A 20,819-nucleotide genomic window follows, 5' to 3' on the forward strand; every position below is an offset into this window, starting at 1 on the left:
TCCTTCATCTCCTTTCACAATCTGCTAAGGCTTTAGAAATGAGCCCAGTGATATACTGTACGTAGGTCACCTGAGGGCCAGCTTAGCTGAACTGTCACCACCATAGGTTAGCCAGCAAGGTGGCACATTTGGTTTTTGTTTTGTTTTGGGGGAAGGTGAACTCATGAGGGTTGACCACTCAGGTGTGAATGGACTGATAGCCCCTTGGAGGAGAGACCTTGGCATAGGAAAATTAACCATTTCACCAACTTCCAAGGTCTATCTATATAGAGCAAAACAGGCATTGGTTCAGTGTTCTTCTCTTCTTGTTCCCTCCTCTGCCAAAAGATCCAAGGTAGGGGTTGGGTTGAAAAGAGAGCACAAAACAAAATGGAAGAAGACTTCCTAGCTTTTAAATACAGAATCCTAATTTCTACTCTTCTGTCTCAAAGGACCCATAACTCAACCTTCTTCGGCTCATTGGCCACTAGTATTTATCTACCTGTGAATAATGCCTTCTTTGCTCATATATTTTCATACTGTGGCGAGGAAATTTCCTGAGAACCACACCAACTCAGGACCAGTAAATCCAAGCCTGCCTTTTTCTACTGAAAGAACAGGCATGTAACTGCAGGTTTTTGATTGAGTAACTGAAGCTACTGCCTACAGACGTGTGTATGTGTTGCTGGGGAAGACAGAGGGACATTTGGACCGTACTTCTGGAATTGAAGCTTCTTTTATGTCTGTCTAGTTATACCTATGAGGTGTCACCAGTGTTTCTGTTAGTGGAAGAAGCTGTTCTGAAGAAGATGATTGAATTCATTGGCTGGAAAGAAGGAGATGGCATATTTAACCCAGGTAAGAAAGAAGAGTTATTGTCTTCTTCCTTTCTTTCCTGACATTTTAAGAGTACGTCACTCCCATCTTTTATATTAAAAACAAGATCTCGTGTACTGGGCATTGATGCAAAACGCTGAATGTTAATGATGCTGTTTGGCGAAGATGGATCTTGTAGCTTTCTTGAAATTGACAGCTGTGTGTGCTTTCATGCATGTAGCCCCACAGAATGAAATCAGGTCTGTCTTCCCAAGAGCCGGGGTCCTGTCTGTCTCATCTTCAACTCTTCTATGAATGGACGCATGAGTGAAAACATATTTATTAAGTGTTTGCAATGTGCCAAGTCCTGTGCTAAGTGCGGAGGAGACAGATACAAAAGTAAAGACACTCTTCACCCTTGAAGAGTTCATTCTAACTGAAGAACACAACACATAGAGGGGACTGGTGGCCAGGGAGAGGCATTTGAGTTTGGAAAATTACAGGGGTGGAAAGTAGAGCTGTAGAGGAGTGGAGTGACACACCCTCTTCCGGATCAATCATTTGATAAGTGGGGTTGAAGAGAGAGGGGGAAGGGAAGGTGATTGGCAAAGGGGAAATTTTCTATGCTGGTAAAACAATAGTTGCTTTGCTGCATGTCCGTGTGTCCTTGTAAGTGTGTGTGTAGATCAATGGTCTGGGCCTAGGATTTCCGTGGTTTGCAAAACCACTTGTCTGGAAGCTCCCTCCATCCCGATTGGCAAACCAAGTGTCACACTTGCTGGATTGGCCAACCCTGTACAACTCAGAGTCTTAGAGAGACTCCTGAGGCTGCCCAGCTAGGGTGTGTCAGAGGCAAGCCTCAAAACCAGGCCTTCCCAACTCCCAAAACAACCCTCTATACACAATGCCACAAGGCCTTTCTTCTATGTGGTTGTTGTCTGTGTGTGTGTTGTCTGTGTGTGTGTGTGTGTGTGTGTAGTGGATAGAGATTGAATCCTGGAGTCAGGAAGAACTGGGTTCTAATCCTATCTCAGAAATGTACTGGCTGCTTGACTCTTATAAATCCTTTACACTCTGAGGGGCCCAGGTAATTCTCTGAGACTAATGGTTGCTGTATTGTTAGAGGAAAGTTTCTCACCAAGAGTTCTCTCTATCCATAAAATCACAAGTCCTGAGTTTTTTTTTGTAAAGTAGATATTTATATTATGAATTTATACTGCATATACATATGCACGTATGTGTACGTGAATACAATGGAAGGGAGACAGGTAGCTGTCACATCCATTCACTAAGTTCACGTATGCTGGGTAGAAATGAGCCTGTTTGGAAATGGGCTAGATAAGGAAAAAATTTCTGGCCAAACAAGAGATAGAGAGCATTACAGGATGGAAAATGGATAATTTTGATCATGTTAGTTTAATTTTTTTGCACAAAGCCAATACAACCAAGATTGGAAAGAAAACAGAAAACTAGGGGGAAATTTTGTAGCAAGTTTGTCTGATAAACGCACCATTCCTCACATATGCAGAGAACTGAGTCAAATTTATAAGAATACAAATCATTCTCCAACTGATAAATGCTCAGAAAATATAAAAAGGCAGTTTTCAGATAAAGGCATTAGAGCTATCTATAGCCATATAAAAAAATTCTTTAAATCACTATTGATTAGGGAAATACAAATTAAAATAACTCTGAGGTACCACGTCATACCTATCAGATTAACTAGTATGACAAGAAAAGGAAAATAACAGATGTTGGAGGAGACGTGGGAAAATTTGGACACTAATACATCGTTGATAGAATTGTGAACTGGTCCAACCATTCTAGAGAGAAAATTTGGAACTATGCCTAAAGGGGCTATAAAACCATATATACATACCTTTGATCCAGCAATAAATACTACTAAATCTGTTTCCAAAAGAGATCTCCTCAGAATGGAAAAGAACCTGTTTGTTCAAAAATATTTATAGCAGTTCTTTTTTGTGATGGCAAAGAATTGGAAATTGAGGGGATGTTCGTCATTTGGAAATTGGCTGAACAAGTTGTGGTATATGGTTGTAATGGAACACTATTGTGCTATAAGAAATGATGAGCAAGATGGTTTCAGAAAAACCTGGAAAGACTTCATGAACTGATGCAAAGTGAAATGAGCAAAACCAGGAGAACATGGTGCACAGCAACCACAGTATTGTAAGGATGATCAATTGCAAATAACTTAGATGGTCTCAGCCATAAAATTATCTAAGACAGTTCTAAAGTACTCATGATAAAAAAAATGGCTGTCAGTCTCCAGAGAAAGAACTGATGGAGTCTGAAGGCAGATTGAAGCATCTTTATTTTTTTGGGCCTGTGTTTTCTTTCACAACATGACTAATATGGAAATACATTTTGCATTACTTCACATCTGTAACCTATATCAAATTGTTTGCCTTGTCAATGATGGGGAAGAAGAGGGAGAGAGGGAGAGAATTTGGAATTTGAGATTTTGAAAAACAAATGTTAAAAAAATTATAAGTAATTGCAAAAAGTTAAACATTTGAAAAAAGAAATTAGTTAGAACCATACAAAGGACACTCTTCATAGGTCAGGAGAACTCTGGGGTGAGGAAGCAAAGGCCTGGGTACCTCTGTTGTTGGCCATTAAAATGGTAATTAAGTGGAAAATTTGTAGCCACTAGGGAGCCCAGGTCCCAGGCAAGGTCAATTGGGACCCAGGCCACAGTCCTCTTAACTGCTTATTCATGGAATTATTTCCAAGGAAACTGTAGCTAAGAAGAGCTGGATGTCAGGAAAGATACCTTCAAAGATGCCTTTTCACTTTATTTTAACAGGTGGCTCTGTGTCCAATATGTATGCCATGAATTTGGCTCGATACAAATACTGTCCTGAGATTAAGGAGAAGGGACTCTCCGGGCTGCCCAGACTAGTCCTTTTCACATCAGCAGAGGTAAAGTAATTGCCCCAGGGCCAAGACTATTTTCTAAAAAGCTATGGTTCAGTAGCGCTGGTTGAATCTCAGGGCTATTACTGTATGACTTATTGTAGCTGTGTATTAATAACTGATGACCAAAATAATGGGCTGTGATAAAGATCACTATTTTTATCAACATGGGGTATAGAAAGAACTTTAATAGCAGACTCAGAAAATCCCCAAAGACCATACATGTGCATGGGCACCACACACACACATACATGCACACACGCACACACTGTGCATCACCTTTATTTGAAGTGTTCTAGGCTGTAAAATTCTCTTTCAAGAAAAGGGAAAATTTAATTTAAAAGACAGCACATTTTCTCTCTGGGCAGAGTCTTCCTTCAGCATCTGATTAATGGGATTTCAGATGACTGAGGCTAGGATTTGCCATGACACATCCAGGCTGTGCTGCTCATATTCCTAGGTTCCCCTGGGGGTTAATAGACTCTGTGCCAAATGCAAACGGTAGCACCTTTGACTCTCATGTGGACAGCTCCGATTTTGAGCCTAAGCCCTTCTGCACAGAATTGGAAGGAAAATAATCCAATTATTATGGAGGACTTACATTCATTCATCCACTCAACAAGCATTTATTACATATTTACTGTATGCTAGGCAATGGAGATGAAAAGACAAACCCAAAAGAGAGCTTGCCCCCAATAAACTTACATTCTATTGGGAAAGAACAATAGAAACACAGTTAGGTAAATCAAAATGCTTTAAAAAGGTAAATACAGGGTAATTTCTTCATGGGAAGGCATGTTTATAGCTAATAAGGGAATAAGAAGTGAAACTTGAGCTGAGTCTTGAAGGAAGATAGGGGTTCTATGCAATAGAGTTGAGGAAGGAGCGCATTCCAGGGCTAGGAGACAGTCTGTAAAAGTGTGGAGGTGGGAAATGAAATGTTGTATAGAAACAGCAAATAGACCAATCTGATTGTCACATTGTGTGTATCCAGGAGAGAACTATGCATTAAGCCCAAAAGAGTGAACTGAAGCCTGATTATGAAGGACTTTAATTGTCAAAGAGAGCACACTGTCATCCTAGAAGCAAGAGGGAACCCCTGGAGTCTCCTGAGAAAACTAATGGCATGGTCAGACTTGTGCTTTTAGAATACCAATTTGGCAGCTATGTGAAGGATGGATTGGAGAAGAAAGATACTATGGGCAGAGAGACAAATTAAGAATCTGTTACAATGACAAGCAAGAGATGGTGAAGGTCTAGACTAAGATGGTGGCTCTGTGGGTGGAGAGAAGAGAATGGACACAAGAGAGATGGTATGGAAATAGAAGTGACAAGACTTGGAAACTGAATAGATGTAGAGGTGATTGTGAATGAAGAGTCAAAGATAGCTTGTAATGTGTGAACTTGAAAGACTGGAAGGATAATGATGCCTTCAACAGCAACAGAGAAGCTAGGAAGAGGGGAGGGCTTGAGGAGAAAGATAATGAATTCTATTTTTCACATGTTGAATTCAAGATGACTAGAGGATATAGCATGGAAATGTCCAATAGACACTTGGAGATGAGACTCAGAACTTTGGAAGAAGATTAGGGCTGAATATATGCTGTAAATCCAGGAGACAACTGTATAGAGATGATGGTTGAAGTCTGGGGAACTGATTGATTCCTGAAAGAAAAGAGGGCCCAGGTCAGAACCCTGGCGTTGACCACACTTAGGAAGCAGGGTATGGATAGTGATCTAACAAAAAGGACTGAAAACAGGTGGCCAGGTAGGTAGGAAGAAAATAAGAAGGGAGTATACTACACCATGAGAACCCAGGAAATAGAGAGTACCTAGGAAGAGGGGGTGGCCAACAGTATCATATGCTACAGAGAGTTCAAAAAGGATCAAGACTAAGAAGAGGCTAGCAGATTTTTCAATTACAAGATCACTCTTAATCAAATTCCTCAACTCTCATGATCTTCACCTTCATTCAGCCTTAGCCACGTCCAAGGGATGGTCACCCCCTTGATCTTGACATCACCCATAAATGTTCCACTTGAACTTTGGAGAAAATAGTTCCAACTGAGTAGTGCTAGAAACCAGATTGCAAGGTGATGAGATGCAAATAAGAGGAGAAGAACTAGAAGTAATGAGTTTAGACAGACATTTCCTTGGAATTTGACTATGAAATAGAGGAAAGCTATAAAATGGTAGCCTGAAGAGACAGTAGAGTCAAATGAGAGATTGTTTTAAAGATGATGATGACTTGGGCAACATTTATATGCAAAAGGGAAGGAGCCAGCCACTCAGAAGAAACTAAAAATTAGAGAGGGGAGGTAATGAATGGAGGGGAAAGTTGCCAGGGAAAATAGGAGGGGACAAGATCAAGGGCACAAGTAGAGGGGTTGGCCATGGCAAAGAAAAGGACTATCTCTTCATAAGACATAGGGAAGGATGAGAGAATGAGAGAGAAGGATTTTTTTAGATAAAGAATAGCTGTAAAGAACAAGTTGATGGTAAATGGTCTTTGTTTAGTAAGTAAGTAAGATCTTCTGCTGGAGGGAAAGAAGGAGAAAATGGTTTGGAGGTGCCGAGGAGGGAAGAATAGATTTGGAACAGTCACTGTGGGTGTACAGGACACAGTGAAACTCAATTAGGGAGGATTGCCTTGCCACAGTGAAGGCCTAAGTAAAATAAAATAAGATAAATTTATACTGGACCAAGTCAGTATGGTTTTGTGGCTTCTTCCAACATGATGGAGTAGCACATGAGTAAAAGCAGAAAAGGTGGACAAAGGGGTAACTGAAAGTTGAAGTTTGGCCAAACGTAAGTGGTGATTAGATAAGGGGGTAAGAGATTTGAACGTAACGGGCTGCGTATAACTGAACTGGTTAATTATGGAGTCAAGTTGGAGAGGGGAGGGAAGTGAAGCCAGAGCAGGGGTGGTGCTCTTGAAGAAGGCTGAGGAATGATGGAAATGGAGGTCACAATAATAAAGATGAATAAATAAGCTTTGGAGGAGTGAAACTCAGAGGAGCAATAGAAGCATAGAGAAGTTACGTTTAGAGGAATTTCAGAATTCCTGATCCTGGAAGTGGAGCATTTATGGGTGATGTCAAGATCAAAGAATGACCATCCCTGTGTGTGGCTGAAGTAGAGTGAAGGTGAAAGTCATTGGAATTGAGGAACTTGGTAAACTGGGAATCCAGGCTATTTGATCATAGGCTCACAGGGCCATTGATTTAAAACTGGAAGGAGCCTTAGAGGACATCTATTACAACCCATTCATTTTTCAAATGAGAAACTGAGGCCAAGAGAGGTTAAATAACTTGTCAGTATCTGAAGAGAGATTTGAATCCAGGTCTCACTCACACTAGTGCCATGTTGCATTTCTTGACATGATACCAATGTGCATATTGAAGTGCCTAAGTATAAGGGCAGGGGTTGAAGTAGAGAGGAAGACTGTGAGCCAAGGCCTGAGTTCTTGAGAAAGGAAGGACAATGACCTAGGGGCTGGTACCTAACTATTGCCAGGAACTAGATTGGTTGATCTATCTGGATGGAGCAGCTTAGAGGAAGAGAAGATGCTCACTGGTGACATGGGCTTCTAGGGCCATTATAATAGAAAGACCTGGGTTCAAATTCTTCCTTTTCTCTTTACTTCTCTGGGTGACCTTAGAGAAACTACTAATCTTCCCCAGTCCTCAGTTTCCTCATCTGTAGAAATGAAAGGGTGGAGCTAAATCAAGGGTTCTTAGCTTTTTATGTCTCATTGTAACAACAATCCTGCTAGCAGCTACTGTAGGGGTGTAAGACAAATAATATCAGCACACAGAGGGCTGCCAGCACAGGTGCTTTGATCTGCTTATCTAAGGAAAGCAACTATAAGGGGTTAACAATCTCAGTTTAATTAAACATAGTTCTGGGGGAAAAGATCAGCCCCCTGAACTTCAAGGCACATACAAACAGAAATTACAAACATCAACAGACAGACCTTGTCTGATTCAAATCACAATTCATGGTTACCAGAGAAATACCAATGTCTGTCTGGGTCATCAAAGCCAGGGGGCAGTTACAATGGCTTGCCCAGAGTCTCAACACTCCCTCCATGAGTGAGCCCCACAAGTCAAACACCAAGCTTCCCTCAATCATGTCCTGGTCAGAGCCCTGAGCACTCTGACCTCACCCAGGCTGGGTGTGTGAAAGTTCCCCATCCCCAGTATCACATCTATATAAGTCAGTGACTCCTGATTGTCTTAATGCTGAGAAACATTCCAAGACAAGATCCCACTTTACCAGCCCCATTCAAAGGCCAGAATCATTAAAGGCATTCAAGAGAAGAACAGCAAAAAGCCCCGCCCTGATTACCACTACATTTATGAACTCCTTTTTGGTAGTTTGATGAAGCCTATGGACCCCTTCTCAAAATAATATTTTAAATATATAGTATTGCAAAGGAAACAAATTATATTAAAACAAGACTCACTCCCCCATAATATTCTGATAACCCTTGGAAGATAATCTTCTAACTCTCTATTCTGTGATACTAAGAGGGCTCAGTTTTTCCTGGGCTTTGCTAGAAGAAGGGGGACTGGCTTCTTAAAATTCCCTTCCACTCTTTCTATGGAATTTCTTCTTTCCTCTCTTTATTTCTCTTCCCTGACCAAGCCCCTATTCTGAAGGTCATCTCCTACATACCGTAGCTCTAGACCATTGTCAAGTACATGTAAGGTTAATGGGGTATAAGATCTTCCCTCCCATTAATAATCCTCACATGGAGCCCTGAAAAAGAGCCAATTAGGCTCTGGGCCACAGGGATTTCCATACTTTTCCAATTAAGTGCTGACTTCCAAGCTTCTCAGCACTAAGCCAATCTAGTAAAGAGTCTTTGATTGGAAACAGTATATATTGTATTGCTTGGAGAAAGAGGTGTGGGTGGAGAGAGAAGCTGATGGAGAGAGAAAGGTGTGGAGGTAAGAACTTGTCTAGGGAAACTTAAAGAATGCCTAAGATGTCATTCTCCCTGGATTGGTGATGTATACAAACATTTTTTGTTACCATGCTAAGTTTTGCTTTCCAGTATCTGAATAAATATTTTGGTTTTGTCTTAGAGGAAGAGAGTTTTTTGTATTTTGAGAACCAACCCTGGAAATGCCTATGTGTATTCATAGCAGCTGCTATGAGTGTCACATTGGCATTACGGTACACGAGTGAGATAGTTACCTGAACTCATTCTAAAGTCCACTTTCTCATTTCTCTTGGCTATTTTCTTTTATAACTAAAAGCTACTTTCCTTTGGAAAAGGGCAAGGTGCTCAGTAGGAGATTTCCAATAGAAACCAGCCTTCCTATCCTCCCTTGGCTTGATCTCCTGAGGAGGTTCTGACCTTTGCTTTTGGTTCATTCCATGCCATGTGAGGAAGAACAGATAAGAGCTTAGAGGAACTGACTAGACTACTTGGTCTGGGATTCTGAAATTGGTTTTCAATAGAAACAAGGCCTTCTTCTCCAGGGGGTCTTCCTTCAGTGACAAGACAATGATGTTTAGGAGATGTGAGTTGTTTCCAAAGGATATATGAAGGGAAGTTTTGGATGTTTGTAGGAAGATGCTCTTTCTTCCAGTATATTCCATCTCAGAGTCCTTCCCCTTTCTAATAACCATGTTCCCTTCCCCCAAATGTTTTTGATGGACAGGGGAAATAGCAGAATCAAAATGAACTAGCAACATTTTTAAGGCAGGAATTCTTAACTGAAGGTCCTTAGACCCCCAAGGTATCTATGGATAGATTTCAGGGTGCTCTTGTGCTTGGATGGGGGAAAATGCACCTTTATTTTTGCTGACCTCAACTGAAATTTAGTGTTTCCTTTAATTAGGAATGTAGTCAACAAACATTCTTCTGAAAAAGGGTCATTTGGCCTCACTAGTCTGCTAAAAAGGCTAAGAATCTCTGTTCCATAATTTGGACAGGTGTGATCAAACCTGAGAAAGCTATCCTAACATATGTTAATTGCTCATTTATTTCAATTTCCTTCCCTATTCTTCATTGTATTTATACCTTGCCTAAGCTCTCCTAGAAATATAACTCTGGAAAAGAGAAAGACACCTCCATTGAAAGAGAGAATAAAGGAGATGTCTGGGAAAGCTCAGGGTGAAAGGTGGTGCTAGGAAGTTTCAATAGAGTAAAAGGAAATTGGATCACCATGCCATTGTGAAATGTTGGCTAAATGGCTTTTGTATCTCAAGAGAAGGCCTATATGCAAAGGAAGGCAGAAGCCAGGCTCTGTCCACCTTGCCAGCGGGAGAGAGATAGAAAACAGAGAGAGGTCATAGGCCTAGTTTTCTCAAGAAATCATTTTGAGAGAACAGCTTTAAAATTGGTTATTTCAGTATTATTTTTAGTATGTTTATTTTCTCATTTAGAGCCATAATTAGGCATTCTAGTAAACCAGGGAAATTTTTATAGAGTTTGGGGGAGAAGGAATGGAGTCCCACGGCATGTGCAGAACTGTGAGAGACCTCATGCCACTGTGCCTTACATTTTATGAGGACTCCTCAAGGGAGGAGTCAAGCAAGGCCAGATTATGGAAAACTTACTTGGGTAGTCACCTTAGTCATGTACTCTGACATTGCCTGTGATAGGTCTTTTGTAAGAAAGGGAATCCCTAGATACAGCAGCATGATGTAAGGTACAGGGGATGATCTGTCATAGTGAGATATAGTCATGCCAGATAATGCATCTGTCTGTCTCCCAGAGAGTCTGTCCTAGGACCTTGTGGCATTGGCTATGACCCCTAACCCCTGATCCTTCCCATCTCCAAGAAAGTGGAAGGGGGAGATGATAGCATAGCAACGGGACCCTGAGAATGGTGCCTTTGGTCTGAGGAGGGGGGTGGAATCGACACAGGGCCAGAGAAAGACTGCCTTGAGGTACAATCCCTCCAGTCATCCCACTTGAGTTGAAACTCTGTTGCACTTTCTTCCACAACAAAATGAATTCAGGCTATAAAATTGACATTGGTTTACTCATCCTTATCAGTGTTACAGTTGGTCCCCACCTGACCACCTATACTCACACTTGACTGTCAGTGATGGGGCCCAACAATTGCTGAATCCCATGAGGACCAGGCAGCAAAGAAAGGAAGGACATGAGCGAGACTGTTCAGTCAATGTCAGCCTTCTGAGAGATGGGTGTTCAACTTCCCCTGTTATCTTCTAGGCCCCTGGAGTGTGGGCTGCGGCTCATTGGCCCAGATTACTATTTTCCACGGTGAACTGGGGCAACATTCAGACTCTGTTATTACAGGGCAACCTGAGGCTTTGTGGGATCATAATCATACACAAGACAAGAGAAACTTTTCAGTTAAAATCACCAGCTGTATGCACTAGGAGGTGCCAAGGACACAAAGATAACTGCTTAACAGTCCTTGCCCCAATGAGTTTCCAATCTTGCCAGAGGAGACAACATGCCCATTTCTAAATAGGCACAAAATGGAAATGAGGCAATTTGGGGTATAAGGCACTGGTACCTGGGGGGTAGGAGGGAGCTGACAGGAAGTTTCATGGAGAAACTGTCATTAGAGTTAAGTCTTGAAGGCAGCTAGAGGTTTTCAGTGGTAGAGGTTGGGGAAGAGCATTCTAGGCATGGGGAACAGCCAGTTCAAAGGCATAGAAATAAGAGATGTAGTGTTATATAAGCAATGCTTTGATATTTATTTAAATGTAAAGATGTGGCTCCTATCCCATTGCCCACTTAGAATGGCAACTCCTGGTAAGTATGCACTGTTTGATTTTGTCTTTATATGTCTGGTTCCTTACATGTAGTAAGTGCTAAATAAATGCTACTTGCATTGTATCCAAATTCATTCAAGCTCACCCCCATCCCCCATCATTTTAAAGATGAGGAAACTGAGGTACAGATAGGGAAGTAACTTTCCTGAGGTAAAGATAGCTGGACAATAGCAGAATCGACAGCTCTTGGTTGCCAGTTGAAGGCTGTTTCCATGACACCATGGTGACTTCTCAGACAGCTACCTCCCTCCTCTCTGTATAGCACTGCCTGGTCTAATGGATAATGTTGGCTTCATTCATTGACTTAGTATCTGTGTAACCTTTGGCAAGTAACTACTTCTCAGGGACTCAGTTTCCTCATCTATAAAAATGAAAGGGTAGAACTAGGAGATCTCTGAGGTCCTTTCTAGCTCTAAATCTAAGCTCTTAAGGTCCTGTGACCTGGGGTTGAATCAATCCATCATTAAAGCATTTACTAAAGCCGTGTCAGCTGTGTACACATACTTGGAGATTCCATTAAGCTATTGACAGTGACCTAAGGATTATTCAGATTTCATAATTTAGTAAAACTGTTTAAAGCAATATCACCTCCCCAGATTAGTCACGATCCAAAGCTTGCTTAGCGTTGGGTGGTCACCAAGATTTCATGAACAGAAGTGTGTTAATTCTACCCTGGTCAGGCCCCATATCTTTAGAAAATACATAAATAGGATGCGCATGCCAGAAGGGAGTAAAAGGACTGGAGAAAGGGTGAGGATTGATTGAAAGCCCTGAGGACATACAGCCAATAGAAGATTTGAGGGCTGACATGTGGAAGAGAATTCTGGCCCCACAGGGCAGAAATAGAAACCAATGGAGAAGAATTCCAAAGAGGAAGATGTAGGTTTGATGTAAGGAAGAACTGTTTTAAAAAAAATTTTAAAGCAATGTATTACTATTAGGGCTACCTCAATATATAGAATGGGCTGCCCTGGGAGGGTTCCCCCTCACTAGGGGTCCTCAAGTGAAGACTGGATGGCTGATTTTTGGAAGTGGAATCAACGTTAAACATTTAACAGAGACTATCCCTTGTTGACAATTGAATGCCCTTTCGATGACACCATGGTGACTTCTAAGCTAGATCCCTCCCAAAGGAGGGCCAGAAAAGATTGGGGCATGGGGGAAACAAGATGGCCACCTTCAAGCATTTGAAGTGCTGTTATACGAAAGAGAGATTAAATGTGTCCTGAGGCAGACCTGAAGTCATGGGAAGGAGTGACAAAGGGAAAAATATAGGCTTGATGGTGGGAAAAACTTCCTAACACAAAGAGTTGGACCAAAATAGAACTGAGGTGTTGCTAGAGGTAGTGGGTTCCCTTGCCCCATCATCGCAGCTGCTATCTGCAGGACATCAATCACTTAATCAACAAGCACTTGTTAAACCCATACCATGAGCTATCTAGAACTAGCTGTGCTAGATATTGGGGATGCAAACATAAAAATAGGAAAACTTCTACCTTCAAGGAGCTTATGCTCTATTAAGAAACTCTCTCCTTTCTCTCTCTCTCTCTCTCTCTCTCTCTCTCTCTCTCTCTCTCTCTCTCTCTCCCTCTCTCCCCACATGCACACACATATGTATAAATGTACATGTATATATACACATATATGTGTACATATGTATGAATATATGCTTTCGATTATATCAAGACATACCTCTATACAGATATGTGCGAGTATACATGAAATATGCATGTATATTTATACAGAGAAAAATATAAAAGAAATACAAGGTAGTTATTGGAGAGAAGGCTCTAGCAGTGGAAGTCATGGTTTGGGAGGAAAGGATGCCCCTTTCTTGTCTCTGTGTGTCCTAAAATGGAATGCCCAGAACTGTATGCTGTGTTCTGGGTAGAACAAAATTGGTAGAACTCTGTATAAAAGGTACTTGGCATTCTTCTGAAATGTTCTAGGGTTTGGATCTCAAAATACCTAGGTAATAAATATTGATTTAGTTCTTTACAGTGGAGATCTTCAAGCAAAGACTGTGTGTCTGTGTTTATGTTCGTTCACCTACGTGTTTATACACACACGCACATACGTACATGTTGCTCCCCACTGGCATGTCAACTTGGAGGCAATGACCATTCTTTGTTTTTTTTTCTTTTTTGTTGTATCCTCGATACTTAACGTGATGCTTGGTACAGGGCAGCTATGATGGTTGATTTGTTGCTCTTGAGCTGGAGGAGACCTGTTGTAGTCTGACCTCCTGATTTCACTCATAACAAAACTGATACCTGAGAGGCCAGATAACTAGCTCATGCCCCATAAAGCAAGAGCATGACCAGATTTTGGACCCCAGGCTTCCAACTCTTAATTCCATTGCTCATTTCACTCCCCCATGCTGTCTTACAGAGGTGTTTCAAGGATCAGATGAGCTCATGAATGTGACTCCATTAGGAAAAATGTTATCTTCCCATGTAAGATTATTACAAATGAGGAAGTGAAGACAGGGGCAGGGTGACCCAAGGCTGCTGAGTCAGTGGGGGCTGTGATGGAATTCAAATTGGCAAGCCCTCAGTTCACCGCCTTCTTTCTTCTAGATTCTTCTATCTTTATAAAGTGAGAATGAAAGTCTGCAGACGGTCTTTGCATGTCTCCTAAAAGAAAACTATCGGGGCGGTGGGGGGAGGGGCGGGGTTGGGGAGAGAACTGGGACAAGTTTTTCCTTTTCCTTTCTGCTGGTGGTAGGAGAGATTCTTCTGTCATTAAATGCATTTGTTTTCTCTGAACTCCAGCCTCTGTGTGTGTGAGTGTGAGCGTGTGTGTGTGTGTGTGTGTGTGTGTGTGTGTGTTCCTATGCATACAAACTCAGCACGTCTGAAACATTAACAAGGTGTTTCTTCTCCCCATCCCCTAGGATTAACAGGGTTTCTTCTCTGTTTCTCTGAACTGCTTTAGCTCTGCTCTTTCCGACTTTTATCTGTCCCCACACAGTTAGCGCCAACATTGCTGTCTATTCCGTCCTTGGGTACAGATGCTCAGCCCCTGTTTCTGCCGACATTGGCATTCTGATTGCCACTTTAGGTATTCTGTGGGCTTTCTAGTTCCTGGGTCTGGAGTGGGCTAACATTTCACAGTGGCCCCACAAGATTTTTCTGAGAGCCTAATAGACAGATTCTGGGGTGTGGGCGAGTATTTATCACTCTGAAATCAATAGCTATTAGTTGAGGTTCCAAACCTTGGGTGGGCAGCAGCTCCCCCAAGCTGGCTGTGCCTCTGACCACGCATTGATACAGGTCGATGTTGCAGCAGCTTAATTACTTTTCTTCGGACCTGATTGTTTGTCAATGGGCATTCTGCTGTTCTTGTAACAAGAGGAAATAAAGGCAGCTTACCAACATATGTAGGATGGCTTCATCCTCCCCAATGGTGTTATTTCTACATTTGTTTTTGCAAAAGGAAATAAGAAAATGCCAGAAGAAAAAAGAAAGACCCTTGACAAAACGAAAAAAAAATCAGCACAGTCAAGGAAATACATGAAGCTGAGCAGAGCAGGCATGAACACACTCCTTACTTATGGATATGTTCGTTATTGTTGCTTAGAAAACAATGGCCACGGGTGCCCATAGGTGCTTGGAATTTTGAATCAGAAGACTCTTTAAAGATGATCTAGTCCCCCTCTCATTTTAGATGTTATTAATTTTATTTTATTCACTCCTATTCATTTTCCAGTAGAACATGAGCTTCTTAAAGGCAAGGACTATTATTTTTTTCTTTTGTATCCCCAGCACTTAGCATAGTATGCAGTATATAGTAGGTGCTTAATAAATGATTGTTAACTTGAACTACATTCATGACCTAGAGAAGGAAATGGCAAACCACTTCAGCATCTTTGCCAAGAAAACCCCAAATGGGTCACAGGGAGTTGGACATGACTGATATGATTGAACAGCAACAATATTAATGAGGAAATGGATGCTGAAAGAAATGAAATTATTTGCCCAAAGTTCTTTGGGTCAGACAGAGCAGAGCTGATCCTCTCTCATTTGCTGGTCTCTTCTCTATAGCTACTTTGAGTTAGTTTTTCTGTTTTGTCTATGCAACCTGCCTGTTGGTTGGTTGGTTACATCTAAGTGTCTATATCTTACATATAACTATATATTTGCATATTATCTCCCCCTTAGAATGTAGGGCAGATATGGTTTTTGCATCCCAAGTGCTTAATTCAGTATGTGCTAGGCAACAGGAGCTTATTTATTGTCAATATTAGTCAGTATTAATAGTAGCTATTATGAATAATATTAGCTAGCACCGTGATTCCAGAGGACTGATGATGAAGGCTGTTACTCACCTCCTGACAGAGAGGTGACAGACCCACTTCACAAAATGAGACCCACATCTTTGGACTTGGCCAGCAAAGGAATTTGTTTTGCTTGACTCTGTGGAATTGTTATAAGAGTTTGGTTTTTCTCTTTTTTTCAGTAAAGGTGGCACGGGGGAATCATGGGAGGGAGAGAAAACAAATGCTTCTTAACTAAAAAAATAAAATTTCTTTAAAATAATAGTAGCTAGAATTTTTATACTTCTCGAAGGCTCGCAAAGTGCTTTACATACAATGTCTTATTTTCTTTTTTACAAAAACTCTGTGAGGTGGGTGCTATTACTGTCCCCATCCTACAGATGAGGAAACAGGCTGAGAAAGGTTAAGTGACTCAGCAGGCAAGTGCCTTAGATAGAATTCAATCTCAGGTCTTCCAGACCCCAAATCCAGCACTTTATCCACTGCACCCCCTAGCCATCCGAATCAATGCTTTAATGATTGACTGATTGAACCCCAAGCCGTAGAGCCTTGAGACTTTAGATTTAGAGCTGGAATGGACCTTAGAGACCACCTAGTCCTATCGTTTCCTTTTTGAGATGAGGAAACAGAAGCCCCTGAGAAGAAGTGACTTCCCAAAGGTTGCCCAGACACCAAGCGGTAGAACTAGGGCTTGAACCCATATTCTCTAACTCACAGCCCAGCACCCTTTCCACTGGACTAAGCAGCAGCTCCATTAGAACATTTGAGGAAGCTGCATATGCAGGTTCTTTTCTCGAGGGTCAGTGCTAAATATAAGCATCCTAAGGAAAATGTTCCCTTTTCTTTGTTCAGGGAGTAAGAAAATGGGGTTCAAGAATCACAGCATGAATCTTGTTAAGGAATCAACATGGTGTTATTTTCCTGATTTGCTGACTCATTTTCCCATTTGTCTCTTCTTTTCCCCCTATTTTAGAGCCATTACTCTATGAAGAAGGCAGCATCTTTCCTTGGGATTGGTACACAAAATATTTACTTTGTGGAGATGGATTCAAGGTATTGGGACAGTATTCATAGGAGGGAGGGAAGGAATTTGTGCCTCTGAAAGGCACTAGTGATGGGGATGATCTAGTTAAACAATAACTGAAAATCTGAAATCTGTGTCCCTTAGAGGTAAGATGATACCTGAGGAACTGGAGAAACAAGTCCAACGAGCCAGGAAAGAGGTGAGAGAGAGAGAGAGAGAGAGAGAGAGAGAGAGAGAGAGAGAGAGAGAGAGAGAGAAAGTGAGTATGTGTGTGCCTATTGATGATTGTGGGTGGAGTGTATGAGAGAGAAAAAACAGGAGAGTGTCAGAGGATATCAGCATGGATGAATGCACAGGTCACCTCTCCTGGCCAGAGAAAGAGGGCAGAGTGTGAAAATTAAAATAGGGATGCTCACATCCAGATGTTCTGTTTACAGGTGTAGCAGGCTGGCTCTCCATATTCTGTGGAGCTGTCCAGATGTTCCAGCTGTGGCAATTAAAAAAAAATAAAACATTGACAGTGCCTAGTGCTAAGCCATGAGGACAAGTATTGCTGCCCTACAAAAGCCCACTCTGTGCTCTACCTCTCCTGCCTTCAAGAGTCCTGCCGCCTAAAACCAAACCAAACACACCCCCATCCCTGTGCTGTTTTTAAAAGGAATTTAGCTCATTTAACCAACCCCCCTGCCTCACCAGCTGCACTAGTTTCCCCAAGCAGGGCCCTTAACCAAATACCATTAATTATCTGTCATCCAAGGATGGGATGTAGGTCTAGGATCCTAACCCTTTCCACAGGGTCCCCTTTTCAACTTGGTAAAGTTTGCCTTTCCCATGTTTGAGCAGTGAAGCCCTTGCCTGGGCAACCATCAGCCAAGGTGGCCCTAGACCTGACTTATGGGTGTGACCCTAGTCACCCATACCAGCCATCTCTCTCCCTGCTGAGCACCAGTCTGGACCAAGAGCTACCTGCAGGACTTTCCGCAGCATAAAGGCAGGCATCCTGCTTCCTTTCTGCCCCCAACCCCCTGCCAATGGAGCTGCAGAGTCACTCTCAGATGACTTACCAACAGGTAGGCATGAAGGACACCAGCAAAAGTTAGGTGGGACAGCAGAAAAAAAAATCAGAGTGCCAGTGTCCTTAGTGGGCAGAACAGTCTACTAGCTCACCCTGGATTGTAAGGTCTAACAGAGACTGGGTCCTTCCTTACCTATTCTAATAAGCTGTGTTTTTAAGAAAATCCTGTGTTACCGGGACCCATTTTGACAAAATCTGTTTGATTTGAATGCATAGAATTTTTTTTTAAATTTACATGAACAACAAAATAGTCTCCTTATCTTTATTTCATCTTTGGGCTGTAGAAATACATCCTCTGATCTTCATTTATGTTACGTTTATTTTTAAAACTCAATTGACAAGTGGATTTGAAAGTCTCCTGATGATGCCCACTGCCCCCCCCACCTCGAAATATCAAAAGTTCTTTTCATCTTGAGTGAAATGCTAGTTTTCCATTTGGGAGGCGGGCGTTACTGTGTGAATCACAGCCTTTGCTAGGGCTCTTCTTCCATGGAGGATTCTTCAAAATAAATAGAAGTCTTAACAGCTGCCATTATACTAATGCAAAGCATCTTATGTAGATTATTTCACTTGAGTCTCAGAAACCTTTTGAGGTAAATGTGCCTATTTTCCCCATTTTACAGATGGGAAAACTGAGGTTCTGAGTAGTTAGTCAACTTGCCTAGGGTCACATTGCTATAAGTGAGGCAGGCTTCCAATCTACCCTCTCCTCACTTCAAGTCCAGCTCCATCTCCATGATTCCTTTTAATGAAGGTTCACTCATGTCATCCAAGAGCTGACCAGGCCAGAAAATGTGAGTAGATGGGGGAGGGGAACATTTTTTGTTTTTGTTTTTACCGAGTTCGACAACATTGAACAAAACAAATGGCTAGACTGTGTTTTAAGTGCAGTGGAGAGTGGGGACATGTGCTTCTGTTTTGCCTTTTGCCTTTCCTTTCTAAGCATCCCTCTCGTGATAGCTTGCTCTGAGTAGTTCTTTTACTGGGACCCTTTGACTTTAGGCAGAAGCACTTCCTTCTCAGCCTTTGGCTCCTGTCTTTCCAGGTGCAGAGAAGAGGCTTCCGTGGTATACCCCATACCTTCGATCTAGATTTGAAAGGTTCACTTCCTAATTCTTCCAGTTGGTCTGAGTTTGGCGGTTTAAGCAAATCATTCATTCATTTGGTTTTTTTTAAGTAATATTTTCCCCAAATTACATGTTAGAACAATTTTTTAAACTTAAAGTTTTGAGTTCCAAATTCTACTGCTCCCTCCTTCCCTTTCCTCATCCCTGAGACAGTAAGCAATCAATATAGTTTATATATGTGCAATCATCATTCATTCATTTGTAAGCATGTGCCTGCTATGTTCTAGGCATTATGCTAATTGCTGGGAATACAAATTTAAAAGCAGGCTAATCCTTGCCTAAATAAATGTTGTCAGAGAAAATGATACATGTAAGTAAATTTCATATATATGTATGTGTATATATATATACATATATATATATAACATATATACATGTGTATGTATGAATTGTGATGGGGACATGGCACTACCAACTTGAGGGATCAAGAAAGGCCATGCAGAATAGGTAGCACCCGAGCCAAGCCAAGGCAGCAACTTTCCTGGGGATCAGGGTGAGCCCAAGATTCCAAGGAGAGAGGAATCATACATTAATCAGGTGATGGGGAAAACAAAACAAGTATTGTCTCCTCATCATGATGAAGCCCAGAGAGAGGCCATTTAAAACTCTTTCTGACTTTGAAAAAATTTGCCATTTTAGGCAGGTCAGCCTTTTTCTAGCTTTTCTAAAATGAGTGTGAATCCAGTTGGCTTTCCATGGCTAGCCTCTTTATAAGACCTTTTGTTGTCACTGCAAATGAGAAAGACGGAATCTTTTGGCAACGTCTAGAGGATGGAGGGAAGGAATTCTCCAAGCCTGTATCTCCCCAGGGATTCCACCATCGACAGGCTCATTTCTCTGCTGAATAATTATCAATTGATTGATTCCACTTGTCACAGCTGTGTCACACAGCTGTCAGGAATCCTTTTCTACCACATGTTTTCTTTAGCAGGTATGTGTTACCTGCCGTTCATGTTTTCATGTTACTCTTAGAATTTGTTTGACAAATCCAGAGACATGATTCAGAAGTGGTCTAAATGAGGTGCTCTGTTCTTTGCTTTATTCCATGTAAAACTATTCTGCTAGGTGGCACAGTGAATAGAGTGCCAGGGCTGGAGTCAGGAAGACCTGAGTTCAAATATGGCCTCAGACATGTATTAGCTGTGTGACCCTGGGCAAATCACTTAACCTTGTTTGCCTCTGTTGACTCATCTGTAAAATAAGTTTGAGAAGGATATGGCAAAGCACTCCAGTATCTTTGCCAAGAAAACCCCAAATGGGGTCATAAAGAGTCAGTCACGACTGAAATGACTGAACAATAAAGATAACTTCCTGACACTAGACCCAGTACTCTATTCACTGCATCACCTAGGTACTGCCTCTGAAACTTTATTTTCCTCGGTTCTATATTCTCCTTGAACTGCCTTCCTTTCTTTTCCATTCTCCTTTCTCTAGCTTGCATATTAGTGTCCTTTTGGAATAGCTTCCTATTCTACTGTTATCTTTCTGAGGGCTTCCTGTCATGTCCTTCTTGTGTGACGAGGGAATCTGTTGAAAGTTTCCCAGGCCATTTGATGATTGGCTGCCATTTTGGTGGATTCCAGAAGAAGGAGATACATACTTCATGTCCAGATAATGTCACAAAAGGTCTACCTAAGGATGAGCAAAACCCCAGGCACTGTTTTCCTGCTAAGGTCTTCATCAGTTTTAAGGAGATAAATAAGGAAGCATGGTGGGGGTTCAGATCCATTCCACAGTAAGGAGTAGGGAACCCAATATTTGCCTCCCATTTGGTTTGAAAACTTAGTTTCTTGACTTGATGGAGAGAAA

The 20,819-nt window shown here is 41.7% G+C and overlaps 1 protein-coding gene across 1 annotated transcript in view; it reads left to right on the top strand.

The window, feature by feature from the left end:
- Nucleotides 1-20,819, top strand: part of GADL1 (glutamate decarboxylase like 1) — a 169,135-nt gene that overhangs the window by 11,566 nt on the left and 136,750 nt on the right. The window contains exons 4-7 of the mRNA XM_036760996.1: nt 731-837; nt 3,626-3,741; nt 16,758-16,837; nt 16,953-17,007. Coding sequence (XP_036616891.1) covers nt 731-837; nt 3,626-3,741; nt 16,758-16,837; nt 16,953-17,007 — 358 coding nt within the window. The remainder of the gene's footprint in view (nt 1-730; nt 838-3,625; nt 3,742-16,757; nt 16,838-16,952; nt 17,008-20,819) is intronic.

This window comes from Trichosurus vulpecula, chromosome 5 (assembly GCF_011100635.1).
Source record: "Trichosurus vulpecula isolate mTriVul1 chromosome 5, mTriVul1.pri, whole genome shotgun sequence".
Lineage (NCBI taxonomy): Eukaryota > Metazoa > Chordata > Mammalia > Diprotodontia > Phalangeridae > Trichosurus > Trichosurus vulpecula.